This window comes from Danio rerio, chromosome 20, assembly GCF_052040795.2.
Source record: "Danio rerio strain M-AB ecotype USA chromosome 20, GRCz13ab, whole genome shotgun sequence".
NCBI lineage: Eukaryota > Metazoa > Chordata > Actinopteri > Cypriniformes > Danionidae > Danio > Danio rerio.
This window is the reverse complement of record NC_141040.1, coordinates 48,512,501-48,533,681: the sequence shown is the minus strand read 5'-3', so window position 1 is coordinate 48,533,681 and position 21,181 is coordinate 48,512,501. Positions and strand designations below refer to the sequence as shown.

At 36.0% G+C, this 21,181-nt stretch overlaps 1 protein-coding gene and 1 long non-coding RNA gene across 4 annotated transcripts in view; one reads left to right on the top strand and one right to left on the bottom strand.

Moving 5' to 3' along the window:
* Nucleotides 1-19,693, bottom strand: part of opn8b (opsin 8, group member b) — a 32,304-nt gene extending 12,611 nt beyond the window's left edge. Inside the window, 1 exon segment of the mRNA NM_001316945.1 lies at nucleotides 19,624-19,693. Coding sequence (NP_001303874.1) covers nucleotides 19,624-19,693 — 70 coding nt within the window.
* LOC141379446 (uncharacterized) overlaps nucleotides 1-21,181 on the top strand; it is an 80,544-nt gene that overhangs the window by 28,286 nt on the left and 31,077 nt on the right. Inside the window, exon 7 of one of the 3 annotated variants that reach the window (XR_015519155.1) lies at nucleotides 14,777-15,929. The exons of the other annotated variants lie outside the window; for them this stretch is intronic. This is a non-coding gene — a long non-coding RNA (uncharacterized LOC141379446). Of the gene's footprint in view, nucleotides 1-14,776; nucleotides 15,930-21,181 lie in introns of those variants that run through there. 3 annotated transcript variants of the gene reach the window in all.

Genomic DNA, 21,181 nt, shown 5'->3' with positions numbered 1-21,181 from the left:
GACTTTACGAGCAAAATTCATTTAAACTGTAAAAAAAAAAAAAAAAAGCTAAATCTGTAAAAAAAATAAAAATAATAAATAAAAAAAATTTTTTTTTTTGCTCCATAATTATTTAAATAAGTCATTACTGTCATTTTACAGATTATAACTGTAATAATGCAGGTAATAACTGCCATTTTACAAATTATTACTATAAATATATAATTTATTAATGCAAGTATACAGATTAATTAAAGTGATTATAATGATTATTACTGTAATTATGCTAATTAATTAATGTGGTTATACAGATTAATTAATGTAATTATGCATTAAATCTGTAATTGTTCCATACAAAAAAAAGCTTTTAAAGAATGATTAAAAAACTTTAGTACTAATAATTACTGTTTTCATAAAACACTGTAAATATAACTATAAATATTTATGTAATTTAAAAATTTGCTTGAAAAAATACAAAACTGCTATCTATTTGATTTTTTTTATTTCTTTTATTTATTTATTTATTTTTACAAACAACACATTTGCTCATGATTTAACAACAAAAACAAGGTTAGTGTCATGTGAGGACAATAAGGATCAAATAGCAGTTTATTAAGAGAATATTAAATCTTTCAATTAAAGGTTGAAACAGGAACAAACAGGTGCATACAGATAGTCAGAAGCGTAAAGGCGGCAAACAAAGTAACAAACCAAAGCAAAAGATTTAATATGGCAAGGGAAAATGCATCGCAATGCTCACTAAACAGTTTAACAAGACTCAGCAACCATATGTCTGTTTGTGCTGAGTTTATCAGTCCACAATGATATTCTGACTGTGTGTGTAATCAGTGAGATGTATGTGGGAGTTGTAGTTCGTTAACGTAGCGTGTGTGTAGTTCTCCAGCAATCCACAGCCGTGAGATCGCTGGTGATCGTAACAGTTAATAAATAGTTTTTAGTGTGGGAATAACAGCAATTTAGAGCCATTTATACACTATGCATTACAAAAAACTAAACTTTAAATAAAACAATAAAACAAGGGTGTCAAACTCTGTGCAGTTTAAGTCCAACCCTTTGTGGGGAAAATATAATAAAGAATATATGTAAAATAATATATATATACACACACAGTTGAAGTCAAAATAATTAGCCCCCGTTTATTTTTCCCCCAATTTGTGTTTAACAGAGAGAAGATTTTTTTTCAGCACCTTTCTAAACATAGGAGTATTAATAACTCGTCTCTAATAACTGATTTATTTTATCTTTAGTGTTTAGAAAATTAAAAACTGCTTTTATTCTAGCCGAAATGAAACAATTAAGGCTTTCTTCAGAAGAAAAAATGTTATATATATATATATATATAGTATATAGTAAAATAAACATTTTATAGTTTACAGTGCATGCATTATGTGCAGCCAACAAACAATGAGCTATTATTTGACATTATTAACTTCACTTTTTCATATGATTACTGTCTTCAATAGTACTAAAAAACAATTTGACAATTTTTGTTTCCCTATTTTTACAGGAATAATCTGTAAATACGTGTTAATCTCTGGAAATACAGAAAATTTCTTTTAAAAACTGAAAAATACCGTAATACTAAAATACAAGCAATAACTGTAAATGTAATGTTAGAATTTTTTATTACAGAAATTATCTGTAAAACAACAGGTATTTCACTGTATAATGAAACAACTGGGAAATTCTGTTAAAAAAATGCAGACAATTACCTGTAAAATAATGTTTATTTTTTACAGTGTGAACTAAACTGAAATATTGCTCAAAACCTTTTAGCATTGGCTTAACTGTACGTTGTTTAACACCATTTTTAGTTCTCAGTGTAGCAATAATTGTAGTAAATATATTTTACTGTCACTTTTTATCAGTCTGGATGAAAAAGTCTGGATGAAATTTTTTTAGTCATTCAATCAGCCCCTACTCAGTATATTCCATTTCGGTTAGATATGCATTATAAAACTGAAATAAATGTCAGTTTACACTAATTTCTTGAAAAATATAAAATAAATGAGTCCAAACTTTTGAACAGTGATTTTGATTTTGTGAATTTAGTAATTTTTTATTATGCATCTAATGTCAACTGAGTAACTCTGGTATCATTTATTAATGGTCCAAAGATGAAACATTCCATTTTTAGAGTCTGCACCAAATTAAATTTACAAAACTGATTAAATATATATAGAAAGCATATTTAATTTAAACAAAGCGTACCTTAATGTTTCAAGTAACTTTTTTAAAAATAAAATAACAAAAATGGGTGAAAAAAATATTCTACATCATCTTTCATTGTAACAAATGCTAAAATTAAACTCATTTGATACTTATTAAAAGGTAAGAAAAAAGATTAAATTAGGAACGAACTAACAAATAGGTGAAAAAAGGTTGTTTGAATGATAGTGGCATCTAAAATGACACTTTATTAATATTTTGGGGTTTTAAAATGATTCTTGTCCCATATGCTTAACTTTTTGTTGTAATATAAGCTACTTTTACACTGAATACCATTTTTGGTGCTGTCTTATGTAAATCATGATAAAAAAATATATATAATAGTTTTTTTTTTCATAATAAAAAAAATTCTCTCCACTTTTTTTAAAACAGATTTTCATTTTACAAGTCCCTAAGAGTTAAACAGCTGAGTTTTACCATTTTTTTATCCATTCAGTCAATCTCTGGGTCTGGCGGCAGCACTTTTAGCTTAGCATAGATCATTGATTTGGATCAGACCATTAGCTTCTTGTTCAAAACTGGCTACTTGCATTGAAAACTAAGACTGATGGAAAATAAAAGTTGCTGTTTTCTAGGTCGATTTTTTTTTTTTTTCAAGCACTGTTTATTATTGACATAATAAAAATATATATTTGTAGAGCCATGTTCTGTTGTCATTTATATTTAACTTTAACAGGTAGAACTGTGGGCTGCAGTGGGTAGCACATTGGCCTCACAGCTAGAAGGTCACTGATTCGAGCCTCGGCTGGGTCAGTTTGCAAGTGTAGAGTTTGCATGTTCTTCACGTGTTTGCATGGGTTTCCTCCGCGTGCTCCGGTGTCCCCCACAGTCCAAAGACATGTGGTACAGGTGAATTGGGTAGGGTAAATTGTCAGTAGTGTATGAGTGTGTATGGATGTTTCCCAGTGATGGGTTGCTGCTGGAAGGGCATCCGCTGCATAAAACATATGCTGTATAAGTTGGCGGATCAATCCGCTGTGGCGACCCCAGATTAATAAAGGGACTAAGTCGAAAAGAAAATGAATGAAGGTAGAATTGTCCGAGATATGAACAAAAGCAAGGGAAGCATCAACGTTTGATTTAAAAAAAAGCTTGAATGCTTCTGAAAATTTTTTTTAATCATTAAAATAAATTATAAAAATAATTACTTTAAAAATTTTGAACGATAATAATGACTTCCCAATGTCGATTTAAAGAATATCACAATGCCAAACGCATCAAGTAAAAGCCTCATGCATCTGCAATTTGGCGCCACAAATAATTATAAATCAGCCTTCAGTCATACATGAGATGCTTATGGTCTAATCTGATTCAGTGATCTATGCTAAGCTAAGCTAAAAGTGCTCCCACCAGACCCAAACATCAGCTGAATGGCTTCAGAAATGGTAAAACTTAACTCCCACACTCTTAGAAATAAAGGTACACGATCTGTCACTGGGGTGGAACCTTTTCAAAAGATACAAATTTGTACCTAGAAGGTCCATATTATTACCTTATATTAGTACCTAAAAGTGCAAAAGTGTCCTCTTAAAAATGTAGGTACTATTATTTACTTTTGAGATACCAATATGGACCCTTCAGTGACAGCTTGTGTACCTTTATTTTTAAAAGCGTAGAGGAGTTTTTCCTTCAAAAAGTGTCTTGCTTTAAACAACACCCTTTCTCACACACACAAACCGACTAAAAGTTTGGTGCTTCAAATGTTTTCTTTGACCCTTCGTGTTCATTTAACTCAAATAATGTTCATAATACTGCATACTATACATTATGTTTACATTTTGATCTAGTTACGTTGACGTTCATTGCATTCCAGGTGTGTTTTAACAGTTTTTCTATACCATGTTCTTGGCATGCTAGATAGTGATCTAGTCTACAGAGACATGCTGTATATTTTGTTTTAATTCTAGGAGCAAATCCCAGACAAGTTCCCCTGCAGTCTTATGTAACTCCATCTTCAAACAGTCTCTGGTGTCTTTCCTCGTGTCTCCTCCTCTCTTTTATCTCAGCAACAACCTACAGTGTGTCATCTTGACTCCGTCATAACCTTAATATTTTGCCTTTCAGCCATGTGGAGTTTCACACCGAGCTGTCGATGCGTTTTATAACAATTTATCCAAGTCAACTCTATTCATAATCACATTGACAGCTTTAGACTGCATCTTTGATAGCTCTGGGATTTGCATGTATTGTATGTGCATTTGGCAGACACTTCATCCAAAGCAGCTATAGCTAAGGCATATTTTAATGACTTCATGCATCAATTTAATAACCTCCGTTGTGCGATCACAATGTTTTATAAAGTGCATACAGCTCCTTCAAGAGTCATTCTACAGAGATGGTTTTCTGTTTCTAGACTTAAGAGAAATATTGCACTTGAAAAACTCTTGAGGATAACACTGTTTTTAAATGTAAGTTGTTTAAACAATTTCCCCATTTTGAGTCATCAGTGTGGCAATAATTCTACTTTATTTACTTATGTAAAACATCCCTGTGTAACCCTCTTACTCTCCCACTTCGCTTCCTGTCTCATTACTGTCCTATCCACTTAATAAAGGCAAAAAGGCCAAAAGAATCTTTAAAAAAAGTAACTTAAACTGGCTTTGAACAAGTCATGGGTGAGTAAATGATGACAGCAATTACATTTTTGATAGAACTATCCCTTTGTGCACATACTGTAATGTTGCTGAACCTAGACCTGACCAGTTATATCATCCCCATATCACAACACTCATTGCTATATTGTGGGCAATGCTGGCTGCTTCACTTGTCACAATGCCAAGCTATTTCTTCAGAGTCCAGTCTGTTTGCTCCCTAGCAAATTGAGTCATTTACAATTAGCCTGACTATCAATAAGTGGTTTTCTTAAGGCTACACAGGTGTTTCGTCTCAATCTCTTGAGTTGCACATTGTCTGTAGAAATGGTCAAACTTTCACTATTAAACATAGCTGTGAGTTCTACTGTTGTTTCTTTTTTCTATTTTGACCAGACCGATCCTTTATCTCGATCATTAAACTTAAAAAAAAAAAAAAATGATTAAAGATGATTGCCATTGACTATTCATAGTTTTTCCTAATGCATTCTTATTATGTGTTCATCTCTAAAGTCAATTTGTTTTCCAAGATGTTTCCTTTGCTTGATGCCAATAAATTGACTCTTCTGAAACAGATTAAAAATAATAATGATAACAGTCAAGGTTATTCGAAGTAGATGAGCCTGCGTTATTTAACACTTGTTATCTGGAAATAACATACATCGGAATGCCATGACTGAACAATCTGGATCAAGTATTCCAGACAGTCTTGTAATAATCTGCATTAACCTCAATCACAGTATCCCACTTAATACATGACTAACTGTCACAAAAGTAAAGCATTTGTCATTAATGTGGTGGTCCACTGCGATGTCATATTTTAAACTTTAGTTAATGTGTAATGTTGCTGTGTAAACACAAACATCATCTTTAAATTAATGCAAAGGGAGGCTTTTACAAAGTTAGCTTAGCAAAGCCTACAGCGAATGAAGATTGGAGACTACAAAAAAAAATACATCTGGGTTAATGAGATCATAAACGCTTCAGGTTACGTGCATACACCCCGTGCAAAGGGGCGTGGCCAGAGGCACTGTATTGATTTAGCAGAGAAAGTTAAAATGCCATATAAATGCTGCTATTTCCACAGAGCTCCTTTTGTTTCTGGGGTTCCAAAGGACAAGACATAAAAAGAGAAGTGCTTACAGTTTAATTTTAATAATGTTCCTGGGAATTATATAAAAAAGATATAGCTAGCATTTGAGCTTCCAGAATTTCTCCCAGTTTAGTGCCAGATTCAGCGAAAAACTCCTCCAAGGAGGCGCAGCTTCAACCATAATAGAAGAAGCTGTGAATTGTGGACAACAACCTTTAAGTTTTTTTATTTGTTAAAATGTATCTATTACATGCATAATTTCTAGCAATAACGGTATGTTGTAGCAATGACGTAAACAAGGATGTAACAATAGGAAATGCTGTTTGGCACCACTAACAATTTAGCTACAAATTCATATTTATCCGCCAAACCGCTGTAAACACCCACAATCTTTACCAGCGATGCAATGTCTCTCTATGCAGCTGCTTTTTTTTTTTTTTTTTTTTTTAACAAATGAAGCTTAAGCAGACATTGCTTTGACCTCTGGACCACCCCTTTAACTCTTTTATTAAATGTAAAGCTTGTTAAAAGGAGCCTACACTAAACTACATATTATTCAGTCCCAAGATGGAGCCAAATAGTCAAGAACAGCAATGTGACTCACATGCATATTAATATATGTACAGTATGAATATACTCGGATAAGCCTGTGCTATTTCAGTGGTTGTTATCTTGAAATATCAAACCTTGGAATGTCATGATTGACCCATCAGAATCAAGTAATCCAGAGAGCTGTGTATTAATAAATTAAAGTCAACATGACTCTAACTGCGACCGTTTTTTTTCTGTATTGTGATGCATTTCCTAGAGAAACGGATAATTAAATTAGAAAACAGTGGGCGTGGCTTGTTATTTTCTCCTGTGAGCTGAATGGATTTAGTAAAAATAGTAATTTTATTCAGGAAGATTGGGAAAAGTTACGGGAGAGTTATTACAACCTTATGCTGCGTTCACACCAGACGCGGAACGCGCGTCAAGCGCGAGTGATTTACATGTTAAGTCGTGAATTGTGCGATACACGCGAGGCGAATTGAGCGTTTTGCGCATTTGACATGCTTAATGAGCGTTTCGCACGAATCTCTCGAGTTCGAAGATCTGAACTTCAGCAGACATTCGTGCTGTGTTAACCAATCAGAAGCTTGCTCTTGTGGGGGCATGATTGTGACGTAGAACCTGTTGATGGTGTCCCGGGGGAAATCCTCCAGGTGACACCGACAACAAGTCATCAAATTGGGCTTGGCTCAGTCAGAGGCACCGCTGAAAGTCTCCATCATCCAGGTTCAGGTTCTGGAGGAGTTTATGAGCTCACAGAGCTGGATGCACCTCTGAAAGGATGCAGTGGACTCAGACAGGACCCTAAACGTATCGACGCTGTTTTTCAGTCTCCATAAAGCACATTAACGCTGTTATTTTCTTAATAAAATCCATGTTAGCCATTTAGCTATGAAGCTAGAGTCACCGGGCAGACAGAAGCCCTGCCCATCACACGAATCCGCGTCTGTTTTGAAGTGAATTTAACGTGCGAATGAAGCGAGTAAACTCAAATGTTCACGCGGCTATTTACGCGCGAATAGCGCGATTTATCCGCGCGTTCCGCGTCTGGTGTGAACACAGCATTACAGGCACCTCCTTCTCACCATTTCTGTTTGTTGTCAAAGCTGATAGTTAGAGGGCGCGGTTTAAGTATGTTAGTCATGCCCACTGCCTCAGACAGATGTAATCAGAGAACTTAACTGAAAAGAAACAGGAAGTGCAGTTTCAGGTTTCATTTGTAGATTACAATAGAGCTTAGATCTCTAACCCTATCTGAGCCCATGCACCTTGTGTCCGAGTCTGACCCGGTCTAACTAATTAACTGTAATTATGAGCCTGAGCCTGATTTAAACCTATTTTTTTTAATACGTGGGCTGTTATGACAGACGTTATCAACTACAATTCTGAGTTTTTGAAGCCACAGAAATTAGTTTAGATTTATCTTACCTCGCTCTCAGGGGTGTGCTTGAAGAAGTGACAAAAGAGGACATTGAAGGCTGACTATCATTCTTTCTGCAGGCCTGTCAACTCTCCCATTTTTACCAGAATTCTCCTGTGTTTTAATCATTCTATCATCCCATTTAAGCATTTTTGTATCTTTCTATGAAAAGTGAACGCAGCATCAGAGAGCCGACCTTAAATGTGATATAGTCTGATTGCAAGAGAATTATGCTTTCGCTTTATTTTGGTTTGAAACCACGTTGAAATGAATATAAAAACGGCCGCATTCACTATGTAATCTCTGAATCAGTCAATTTCTGTAAAGCCTGTTTCACACCGCTTGCGCAGGAAGTTGCTGCAGGACCTTTGTGCAGTTAAAAAAGTAAAAATAAAAAGTGTATTAATATCTAAAGATAGATAGGTGACTAGATAGAATAGAGATAGATGAATCTGTGCAGCCGTTGTCGATCAGCTTCGTGCTGCTGGTGCAGCCGGTGTGAAAGGCAAATGCCTGTGTGCTGCATCTGCCATACGCGATGCACACAGGTGACTGATGCACACGCTCCGTATAAAGACACTGTCCTCAAATTAGCTTCTCTACACGCGATTTGAAAATGAGCAAAAGTGGACAGACAAATACACTTATTAATATGTGTATAAACATGTCTGTCCTGGCATCTTTTATTTTAAACACAAATAATTTTGTCTTAAATGTGCACAAACAGTGCGAAAGTAATGAAATGCTTTCATTATAGATTTTTGCATAGCTAGTGTGAAGATAGTGGCAGGAAATGTCGGCCTGACTCAGTCTGCTCATTGGGTTGGGTCAAGTCTAGGCTCAAGCGGAGAGTTTAAACTCAAGATTACAAGGGCAAACAATTTTTTTTTTTTTCTTAATGACATGCTTAGATGAATTGTTCACCACAAAACTAGGAATGTAAGCAAGCAAAATCAATAAGGTTTGTTTTGATTTCATGTGTAACCATTACATCATGGCATTATGTATTCACTTTATGCAAGCTGAATAACATAAATGTTAAACCCACATGAGAAGTTTCCCAAGAGACGTCTTGATTGCTTTCAGTTCCATCCTCACATGCTCAGCTTACATGCTTAAATAAAGTGGATACTATTTTAGGTTGCGGAATGTTACATTTTACAAGCCTTATCAAATCTGATCTTTTCTGTGCTGCTGAAATCCTTCATCCAGGTTGACTGCTGGGTATGTGAATTACATTTAATGTGAGCCATCTGTACAGTCATATGTTCAAAAGCATTACAAGTGAGTCTCCATACATTTTCCCAGCAGAAGAAAACCCAGGATTTCATCCATGATGGACCCTTTTCACATTTCTGGTTTTTTTTTTTTTTTTGGTAGTGCAAGACATCATAGTTGGGTAAACTTAGAGCGCAGTAAATGGGAGAGTACAACAAATATTTATTTTTTCAATCCTATTTGCTGCAATAATAAAAGAAAAACTACATGATGGGGGTATCAAGACTTTCAGAAAAACAAAGAAATTAGTGTGAGACTGATAACCCGGAAGAGAAAACAAAGTCCAATTTAGTGTCCTGTCCATAGACACTGCATTGGATATGTCTCGCACAAACGGTAATTCATTTGTTCATTCATTCATTTTCTTTTGGCTCAGTCGCTTATTTATAGGGGGTCACCACAATGGAACGAACCGCCAACTACTCCAAAATATTTAATGTTTTATGCTTATGTTTAGTTTTATGCAGCGGATTCCCTTTCAGCCACAACCCATACTGGAAAACACCCTTACACTCTCTTTTTCACACACACTCAAACACTACAGCCAATTTAGCTTCTCCGATTCACCTACGGTATAGCGCATGTCTTTGGACTGTGGGGGAAGCCGGAGCACCCAGAAGAAACCGACACCAACAGTGCTAACCACTGAGCCTCCAAGCCGCCAAATGGCAGCATACAGAGCAACATCAAGATGCAGAAGACACAAAATCTTTACACACAATGTCCGAGAGACTATTTAGATGCATGTCACTGATGAGAAGATGACGAATGTCCACTGTATAATGACTTAAATGCCCTTAAACAACAACTAAATGTATAAAAATTTAGTAAATAAATTGGATGTAAACCCATTAAGCTTTCACACCGTAATACTCACTACTCTTGATTAATTTTAATAAGGGTTACTTTTAACTCATACTTTAAGTTATACTACTCAAATACTTTTACTCACACTACATTTTTGAGTAAGTAATTGTACTTTTGGAACTCGAGTATAATATTTAGTTCTCTTTACACCACTGGCGACAAGTGAAGGTTGAGTGAATGATGATGACAGGGTTTTTAGTTTTGGGTCAACTATCCCTTTAACACACACTCATCAGCCCCTTTATTAGGTACACGTGTCCAACTGCTTATTAACGCAAATTTCTCATCAGCCATAAGAAACACGCATTTAGGCATGTAGACATGGTCAAGACGATCTGCTGCAGTTCAAACCGAACATCAGAATGGGGAAGAAAGGGGATTTTAGGTATCTTTGAACATGGCATGGTTGTTGGTGATGAACAGGCTGGTCTGAGTATTTCAGAAACTGAAAGTTTTTCATGCACAACCATATCTAGGGTTTACGGAGAATGTTTCGAAAATGTCCAGTGAGAGGCAGTTCTGTTGGTGCAAATGCCTTGTTGATGCCAGAGGTCAGAGGAGAATGGCCAGACTGGCTCCAGCTGATAGAAAGGCAACAGTAACTCAAATAACCACTCGTTACAACCGAGATATGCAGAAGAGCATCTCTGAATGCACAACATCCAACCTTGAGGCGGATGGGCTACAGCAGCAGAAGACCATAAAGGTGCTACTCCTGTCAACTAAGAACAGGAAACTGAGGCTATAATTTGCACAGGCTCACCAAAACTGGACAATAAGAAAATTGGAAAAATGTTGTCCGATCTGATGAGGCTCGATTTCTGCTGCAACATTCGAATGGCAGGGTCAGAATTGGATTCAACAGCATGAAAGCATGGATCCATCCTGCCAGTCATCAACAGTTCCGGCTGGTGGTGGAGGTGTAATAGTGTGGGGGATGTTTTCTTGGCACATTTTGGGCCCATTAGTACCAATTGAGCATCGTGTCAACACCACAGCCTACTTGACTGATGTTGCTGACCATGTCTATCCCTTTATGACCACAGTGTACCCATCTTGTTGGTTACTTCCAGCAGGATAATGCACTGTGTCATAAAGTGTGAATCATTTCAGACTGCTTTCTTAAACATGACAATGAGTTCACTGTAGTCAAATGGCCTCCACAGCCCCCTGAACTCAATCCAATAGAGCACCTTTGGGATGGGGTTGAACGGGAGATTCGCATCATGGATGTGCAGCCGACAAATTTGCAGCAACCACGTGATGCTATCATGTCAATATGGACCAAAATCTCTGAGGAATATTTCCAAGTACTTGTTGAATCTATGCCACAAAGGATTAAGGCAGCCAAAAGCGGGTCCAACCTAGTGCTAGTAAGGTGTACCTAATAAAAAGCCGGTGAGTGTAATTTTAACAAAATAAAAATGTTTTTAATCCACACCAGTAATAAGAACCGCTGAGTGCACACTGTTTTAATAATAATCCGTATTAATAATAGTAACAGTCATTCAGCAGAGTCAAAAGCCATCAGCATCGCCTGTTATTCTCAGCTTGTACTGTAAATGGGTTCAATGCTGCTGCTGCCAGCTGCATGAAAGGGTTTACAGAACACCTGCAGTTTTCTGTGCACAGATGAGATGAAGTGTCCCCAGCTGCAGAGAAAAAAACCATGTACAATGACGTAGGGCACAACTACTGTGTCAACATCCATAGGCTTTCTCAAAGCAACTGAATAAAAAGCAACAACCAAATCAGTGTGAAAGAAGGCACTCTGACTTCTATGTATATATAACGTCTCAGTGGGGGATTTACTACACCGCTCTCTAAAGCGTGCAGACTTTTGAGGCATTGAACATGTAAAAAAAGACTCGAGGCAGTAGTAATCTGCTCTGGTGACCCTTAAAGGGACTGTTCACACAAACAATGACCTCTGGCATCAATTACTCTCCCTTCAATTGAGTCAAACCGATTCCACAAAAGAAGATATTTTGTAGAAAGATGAAAAACTGCAACCTGTGACTCTTATTTTATTCCATATGAACACATGTAACAATAAGAGAAATGCAATTTGCACAATATGCCATCGGTATATATTATTAAAGGTAGAAAAAAAAGTCAAATTAAATTAAAAGTAAAGATAAATCGGTTGGCGGGTCATTCTGCTGTGGCGACCTCAGATTATTAAAGGGACCAGCCGAAAAGAAAATGAATGAATGAATGAAAAATAAATAATAAAGAAAAAAATAAAACACAAATACTGTGGTGGTATACAGTTTACTTGCATGTTTATTTTGAATTTGCAGATAATATTACAGGTCCTGAGAGCTTTTTAAAATGTATTTCAGATTTATACCATATTGTATATGTTTAAATGTTGATGAAAAAAGAAATTGGCTTACCACCCAACCATTTAATCTTTTCTACAATATATGAAACTTCCCCATTAAAACCAGTAATTGAATAATATAAGTTTTATTCTTTGCTTTAACATGCAACAGTTGACTTCCATAGTATTTGTTTTTTTCTATGGAAGTCAGTGCACTGTAAAAAATAAATCCGTAAAATTTACGGTAAAAAAAACGGCAGCTGTGGTTGCCAGTACTTTACTGTTAAAAACACAGTACAAACCGTAAAAGTAATTTCTCATTTTTATGGTAAACTGCCGTATTTTATTAATTTATAGAGGTAATATGTCCGTATTTTGAATGACCAACATCTACACATCTTTTGTTACACAGACACGTTAGTAGTAGCACACCCACATGCAGGTGGTGATGAGGATGTTACATAATGAGCCAATCCTCATCACAATCAACTTTTTGCACAAGCAGAAAAGAGTATCAGCATATAGAAGGTGCTCAGTGTCATTCACACAGCTACTAAACACCAGTATGGTAACACGCATAAAATTAAAGTCATGAAATAAACATTGTTTATCAACATTAGATGTAACATAAATCTATAATGTACATAACTGATGGGGAAACAACTAAAAAGATCATTATAAATGTCAACAAAATGCATAAAAAGTGATGTGCCATGCAGGGAATTCTGGGAAAGTCAATTTACGGTTGTTTGCCGTATATATTAGGGAAACATACCGTTAACCAGGTTACGGATTTGTACTGTAGCATTTTTACAGGTTTTTACCGTTGAAATCACGGCCATTTTTTACAGTGTGGTTACCCGTTTTCATCTTTCTTCTAAATGATCTCCTTTAGTCTTCAACAGAATTAAGAAACTCAAAGTTTGAAACCACTTGAAGTTTGAAAGTAAATAGTAAGTGCATTTTTATTTTTGCGTGAACTGTTGTGTACTATTTCATCAAATTTGATAATTTCAGACCATTTTAACCACCCCAAATCAGAAACGCTTGGGATGGTATGGAAAACACAAATAAAAAAGAAGGTTGTGATTTCCAAATGTACTTTGATTTGTATTTCATTGCGGACAATATGAACAAAATATATTTCTGGTTTAGTCTGAACAACTTCGTTTCATTTGTAAATACACATTAGGCTTGGGCGGTATCCAAATTTTTATACCGTCAAACCTCCTCCTTATTTTACCACGGTATCCGGTATTACCGTGCATAATAAAAAAAATTATAACGTAAGGCTCAGACAGCGTCACCAAACTGTTGGCTTCTGCCTAAACCATTCAGAAACTGAATACGGTACCGTATATGCGACCTTAGGATCACGGTCACCTGTTTGTCTTGTTCATATTAGAGATCTGCACAGGACGCTCTCTCTCATTCGCACGCACGCACACACACACACAGACAGAGAGAGAGAGAGAGAGACGCACTGCACTAAGCTCTCTCTCTCTTATTCACACACACACACAAACAAACAGTATCCACGCGGATACGCGCTTGCTTGCTTGCTCGCTCGGGAGCGATATTGTTAGACCGCGCGCACGCTTCCTTTCAAATTACACCAGAGTTACCAACCTCTCCTGCGCTTTATTCGGAAATTCATTCCCGCACCGCAAGAAATCTGGTTGGCTCCCGCAGTTCAGCAGCAGAATGCAGACCTCTACAGTAGTTCGTATTCACCATGTCTCCCTTCTCGTTAGGTCAAAACCGGAAATACTGCCAAACTGCAGGTCACTTGGTGCGCGACTTGCCACCTTACCCTCTCCCTCTCTCTCTCTCTTCCACTCTGTCCCGTGATACCAATCACGCCTACGCATTTGTAGGCATTAAATAAATAATATTTAACGTTTAATACTTGTCTCCTATTTAAGTGCATTGTTTTTGATGGTATAACCGTATTGAAACTGACACCGTTGCTATTTTTAGATCCCGCGGTATACCATATTACCGTATTACCGCTCAAGCCTAAAACACATCCTGTCCTGCCCTTCAGACCTGCAACACATTCCAAAAAAACACTGGGACAAGAGCAGTTTAGGGCGAGTAATCAGGTAAACTGTTTAAATAATGATGTGATTTGAAACAGGTTATGTCAACAGGTGATTGTAGTTATGATTTGGTACAAAAAGCAGCATCCAATAAAGGTCTAGTTCTTTAGGAAAACTGTGCTGAGGATTGCCAGTTTGCCAACAAATACATGAGAAAATTAATGAAATGTTTAAAAACAATGTTCCTCAAAGAAAGCTTTGGATATTTCACCTTCAACAGTGCATAACATCATTAAAATATTCAAGGAATTTGGAGAAATTTCGTAAAGGACAAGGGTGCAAGCCTAAACTGAACTACCGTGATCTCTGATCCCTCAGGTGGCACTGCATCAAGAATCACCATTCATCTAAAAGCGATATTGCGACATGGGCACAGGACTAGTACCACAGTACGTCCACCAATGCCAGTTAAAACTGTACTGTGCCAAAAGGAAGCCCTATGTTAACAGTGTCTAAAAGCGCCGTCAACTTCTCTGGGCTCCGAGGCATCTGGGATCGACCATCACACAGTGGAAATGTGTACTGTGGTCAGCTGAATCACTATTTCAGGTATTGTTTGGGAGAAATAGAAGCTGTGTACTCCAAACCAAAGAGGAAAAGCATCTTTCAGACTGTTACCACCAACAAATCCAAAAGCCAGGGTCTGTCCTGTCGTGGGGTTGTGTCAGTGACCTTAGCAAAGGTAACTTGCACTTCTGTGGTGGCTGAAAAGTACATAGAGATTTTGAAAGTATGCCCATGCATATTTCAACAAGACAATGCAAAACCACATTCTGCACACGTTACAAAGTAGTGGCTGCAGAGAAAGAGGATACAGGGACTTGACTGGCCTGTCTGCAGTCCAGACCTGTCTCCAATAGAGAATGTGTGATGCACTTTAAAGTGTAAAATGCTTCATGGTGACTATACTGTTGCCCACCCTAAGACTTGTTTGCAGGTAGAATGGAGCAAAATTACTCCTGAAACACTTCATCACTTGTTTTATTCAGTCTCTAAACGTCTTATAAGTGTTGTGAAAATGAATGGCAACATTACAAAGTTTACTGTTCCAACTTTTTTGGAAATGTGTTGCAAGAGCCAAAATTGGAAAATGTGTTTATTATGAAAGAAAAAACAAAACAGAACAATAACAATAATGTGAGGAACACAGTAAATCGTGTTTGTTGTATTGTCCGCAATGAAATACAAGTCAAAGTAAATTTAGAAATCACTCCTTTTTTATTTGCCTTTTTCATACTCTCCCAGCTTTTTCTGATTTGGGATCGTAGACAGATTAATTGTATTGATGCATTTCAAATTTTTTATTTTTTTGTTCATCTTCAGAACACAAATTAAGATATTATGTTATATACGGTTATGCTATTATTGTAGAATCAGGTTTAATTAAATCTGATTTATGTTTCTCCTTTGAAAGTATTCACACAAACCTGTTGGATTCAAAACATCTGTAAAGCGATATAATATAAATATTAAAAAAAACTATCAAACAATACTTTTACACGATGAACAGGCTTTTATTCGCATCATGTTTACATCACTCTGATTTAGTCACGACTCAAACATGCTTTCTCAATGAATATTCAGCACATATTTCACTTCTTCGCAAGACAGAATGAAGTCTATTTTGGAGCGTCAAGCTGTATGAATTGAAAGCTAAATTAAATCTGCTTATGGATTTTTGTATTTTGATGTATTTCGGAATATTTAGACTTTACATGCTCAGTAGTGACATTGTTTATTTTATTTATGAATGTTTTGAAGCTTTTTGGGAGACAGAAATCTTTAGGATATCAATGAAAAATACCTTAATTTTTGTTCTGCCAGTATGTTTATAGATTTGGTCTACAATGAGTCATTTTGGGGGTGAACTAATGGATTGACTATGCAATACTAACAGAGTTACTGAACTTTATAACAATGAATAATAGCGATTGATTGTGAATTGCATGGGCTTTCTCAGAAATGAAGGTACAAAAGCTGTCACAAAAGGCTTTTTCAAAAGGTACATGCTTGTACCTAGGGACCACACTCAAAGTACATAGGAAATCAAACGGTACTGTAGGTATATACAGTTCAGATACCACTGTATGTATCTTTAAGGTGTCAAAATGGATCTTTTTTTGTACAAATATTATATTGAAAAGGTAACTACTCCAATGACAGCTTGTGTACCTTTTATTTCAGACATTTTTCTGTGTATTTCCATAAAGCTGTTTTGAAACATACATAGTGCTATACATATAAATGTGATTTGACCTCTCTTGAGGAAAAGGTAGACAATGGATGTGGAATGAGAATGCAGAATCTCTTCATCCTTGAAGTAATAATGTGGGAAATACTTTGACTACAGAAAAACGATTTTCTCTTAGCTGTCTAAATTCATGACATGACTCGGTTTCTCATAAATACTGAATGAGTGAACAAAATGACCGAATGATGTTCATCACAAAGAATGGGAGGGAATGACAGATCAAATATGCTCTAGCAATCTGTTTTCAATTAATTCTGATATTTGCCAAGTGATTTATAAGGGAGCAAGGACATTTATACAATATTCATTTTGAAGAAAGTCTTATTTATTTTAGTTTGGCTTGAATAAAACTTGTTTTAAGCATTTCAAAGCAATTTTCATGATCATTATTATTTGCCCTCAATATATGTATTTTGATTGGCTTCAAAACAAACCATCCAGTAACCTGCATTATTAATCTAACCTACCCAGTTAACTTAATTAACATACTAAGGCCTTTAAATTGCACTGAATAGCTGAATACGATATTTGAAGATACTATAGTAACATATTTACTGCCATCATGGCAAATACAAAGGAAATTAGTAATTAGAAAATGCTCATTAAAACTGTTATGTTAAGAATTGTGCTGAAAAAAAACTATTAAACTGGAGGGTTAATAATTTTGACTTCGTCTGTGCTTAAAAGTAACCCAAAAGCTAATGAACATCCATTATTACATGAACTGTTTTAATATTTTAAATATTTCTGGTTTACTTCTGTCTGTCTTTATTGTGACATCCAGCAAGCATTTTTTTTTTTTTTTTTTTTTAAAGACGTCTATTAGTCATCTTGGCTAAAACAAAACTAAATTTGGGCTGTCAGTGACAATCTAATAGACATCAAAGAATAGGCCAAAACTAGACTACTCATCAAATAAACAGAAATGAATGACTACACATATAAAGTCTGTCTAATCTGTCTATTTGAAGACTAGTCTAGTTTTGGGCTATTCTTGGATGTCTTTTAGTTTTTCACTGGTGGCTCAAGTTTAGCCTTGTTTTAGCCAAGCTACATTAGATGTCTATTAGATGTCTGTTAAACACAAAGTTTGCTGGGATGACAGTATACTGAAGCGAAGATGGAGAGGGTGGAAGGGAGATTGGAAAAATGGTTGTTTAGCATTTTTTGACTCGTGATCATAGGACAACCAATCAATCCATGAAACATATAAAAAACCTGCAATAGTTTTTTGGAGGGGTTGGTTAAGCTGCCATATATCACTATATTCACTCTAATATGCTATATACTGTGGCACTCAAATTAGTTGCACTATAAAATAACCCATTTTTTATGATTCACAGATTCCAGAAATGATCAGAAGTGCTTCAACTTTAGGCACATTCAAATCAAGGCTTAAACACACCTGTTTAGCTGTGCCTTTGCTGAATGAGCACTGTGCTATGTCTTTCCTTTCTTTTTCATTCTTTTATAACCTGTTTTAACTCATTTTCATCTGTTTTAGTCATTTTATTCATTGTTTTATTTACTTGTACTTGTTTCTTTTATTCCTGTTTATGTAAAGCAGTTTGAAATTGTGTATGAAATGTGCTATATAAATAACCTTGCCTTGCCTGGATACATAGAACTACATAGTATTATACAGCAGCTTAACCACTCCAATGAACCACTGGAGGACCATTAAAGGTGCTTCATAGATTCTACACAGCACCTATAGTGGTTAAAGTCATATCTAGCAGCTTGTTTTTTTTTAAGAGTGTGTTATTGCCCTGAAAAAAGTTGTTAAATTACAGTTTTTCTCAGTCGCTTTGGTACATTTCTCAGATCAGAATTGACATTTGCAAAGCAGTAAGTGTATTTACAAAATAATGCATACAAATAGCAAAACACCATTGCAAAAGCCAATTTCTTGCTCAAAATCATTAGTTTATCTATTGAAACTACATTTCTGTGTCAATGAATGTGTCAGTGGCGTCAGAATGACAAGTCCTTGTGTCATTGTGTACGGATAAAACTCAGAATACTTTGTCATGTTGTCAATTGAACAGTGTTCTCTAGTGGGTTGATCTGGTATAAAATATGTCTTTTTTTTTTGCTCTTTGTACTGTAATTTGTCGCCAGATCATTTTGTTGTGATACAGAAAGGAAAAGACAGCACTGCATAGCACAAAGAAAAAACAAATGGTAAAATTTTTACATGGGACAATCTCCTTTGAGATGCCCCTTCATTAGAAAAAGTCAATGTTCACCTTGGAGAAATTTACCAATTCTAGACAGATTTAGATTAAAAGTCTAGATAAATAAAAATGTGTAGAAAAATGCACTATGACAAAATATTATGACAGCTTGTTCAGCCTTTTTGCATGTAAATCCTTATGCCATAAACAAACAATTAGATGTGGTGGATGAAACTAATCAGACAGAGGCCAAAATTATACATTTTGATCAACGTGACATAATTGAAAATGTAGGAAGAGCAGACAATCGCACATAATCATTTGCATGGATGTACAAAAGCATTTGCAACTTGTTCAAAGGAATAGGAAACTGCTTTTCTAATGTGCACAAGTGACACAATGATGTGAAGATTGAACAGGTAGTTTGAAGAATTTCAGTCCTGATCTGAGAAATAGACCAAAAGCGACTGAGAAAAACTGTTAAAGGTTAATAATTTAAAGACTTCTTGCTTGTATCAGCTTTAGCCCCGCCGGGTTTGAAAGCACCGCAGCAAACAACATCAGTTGTTAATCTCTTTCTATTAAAACACTTCCTTTTCACAATAACAAATCTCCTTTGAATCACTTATATAAGAAGTGAATTAAAAGCATTCCAGCGATTTTTTTTGTTTGCAAACAAACCATTATAGTCATCAGACTAACTAAAAAAAGTTGGAGAGCCAGTAACTCAATCTTACCAATGAGCAGCAGGAACGCACCGATGCCGTAATCCACAGCGGATGATAATTTAGATGAATAAATATCCATCAGGATCAGTGCGATGTGCTCTTCGGCGGAAAAATGAGTTAACTCCAAGTAATAAACGCGCTCGACATGGATCGGTGGGACTCTGAAAAAGTTAGGCTACAGAAAACATGCGCGTAATGGCACAAGGCAAAACCCTTCAGATGATCTACGCTGCTGTCATGTGTCAGAAGCATCTGATGTCCAGGGGAGATTAAGCGAAGCCCTCACCAACAGAATCGATGCCGTTGTATTTTCTCGATAACGAGTGAAACAGAAGAACACGCCATGAGCGGTTACTGGTGCGCGTCTGGCGCTCTCGATTCCCTGACTGAACCGCGCGCGCAACATATAACAGCTGTAGAAGAGTGCGCTTCAACAGGAGGAGCTTCATAATCATTGAACACACTTCAGTCCAGACAGATAGACAGACAGACAGACTCCCCGGCCACTTTATTAAATATGTAAAAGATGCATCATTTAATTTAAATATGAGCTACTTTCGAAATATTCCTGGCAAAACAAATGTGAAGGTGATGAAGTTTTTTTTTTCTATTGATACAGTATACGCTCACGGGCTACTTTATTTGCACAGGGTGTAAAATGTTTGGACAACATTAAGGAATTAAGTTAACTTAATGTTTTTTTTTTACAAATTTAAGTGGATTTGTCATAAAACAATTAAGTTTTGCTACAAAAATCAAGAAATGTGTTGTTTCTGCTCATTTTAAAGGAGTAGTTTGAACAAACAGCAAACAATTTTTTTTGAGTGTGAAGATAGAATTTTTTACACTAAATATCAATTAAATAAATTACTTTTCTTAACAGAAAATGGGTTTTGGTGAATCAATGTTTTCAACAAAGTGCATTCTCTTGTAAATCAGCTTTAAATAGCAACCATGTAGTGTTCCCCAAACACAGTTCATTACACAAACACACAAAACAGTGTTTGAAAGAAACAAGACATTGATTCTACTCGCACTTAAAGGGAATTAAACCAGTTAGGAAAGCATTAGCTGCAGAATTCCCAACCTAAATTCAATTTAATGAAAGAAACTTGGACCGCATAGTGAAAGCATAAGTTGACTACTCTGTATTATCCAAACCTGAGTCATTTGGAAATTAAGGGCACCTGGGCAATTATGAGCTCTTTTTGATGTCTCAGAATGAAAATGATTAATTTTTATGACAATTAAACCCATCAAGAAATGCCAAACCAGCTGTGAGATTGTGATATTGAAGCTTCAGCACATGCAGTTTGTGTGCACAGCAGAAACGAGACACTTTATTCTACAATGACACAATGCTCTGAGGAATTTGTTGGGAATTTGTTGTTTGGGAATCTGCAAATGCATGTTTATTTCTTCAGCTGGAGACCTGTGGTGTGCTGTGATTAATCAAGGAACTGTGCTCTGTCCCAATTTACGTACTTCTAGAAGTTATTCGCACTGAAAGTATGCACTTTTAAATGTCTGCATGCCCAACACAGAAATTCTCTAAAGGTGGACCTTT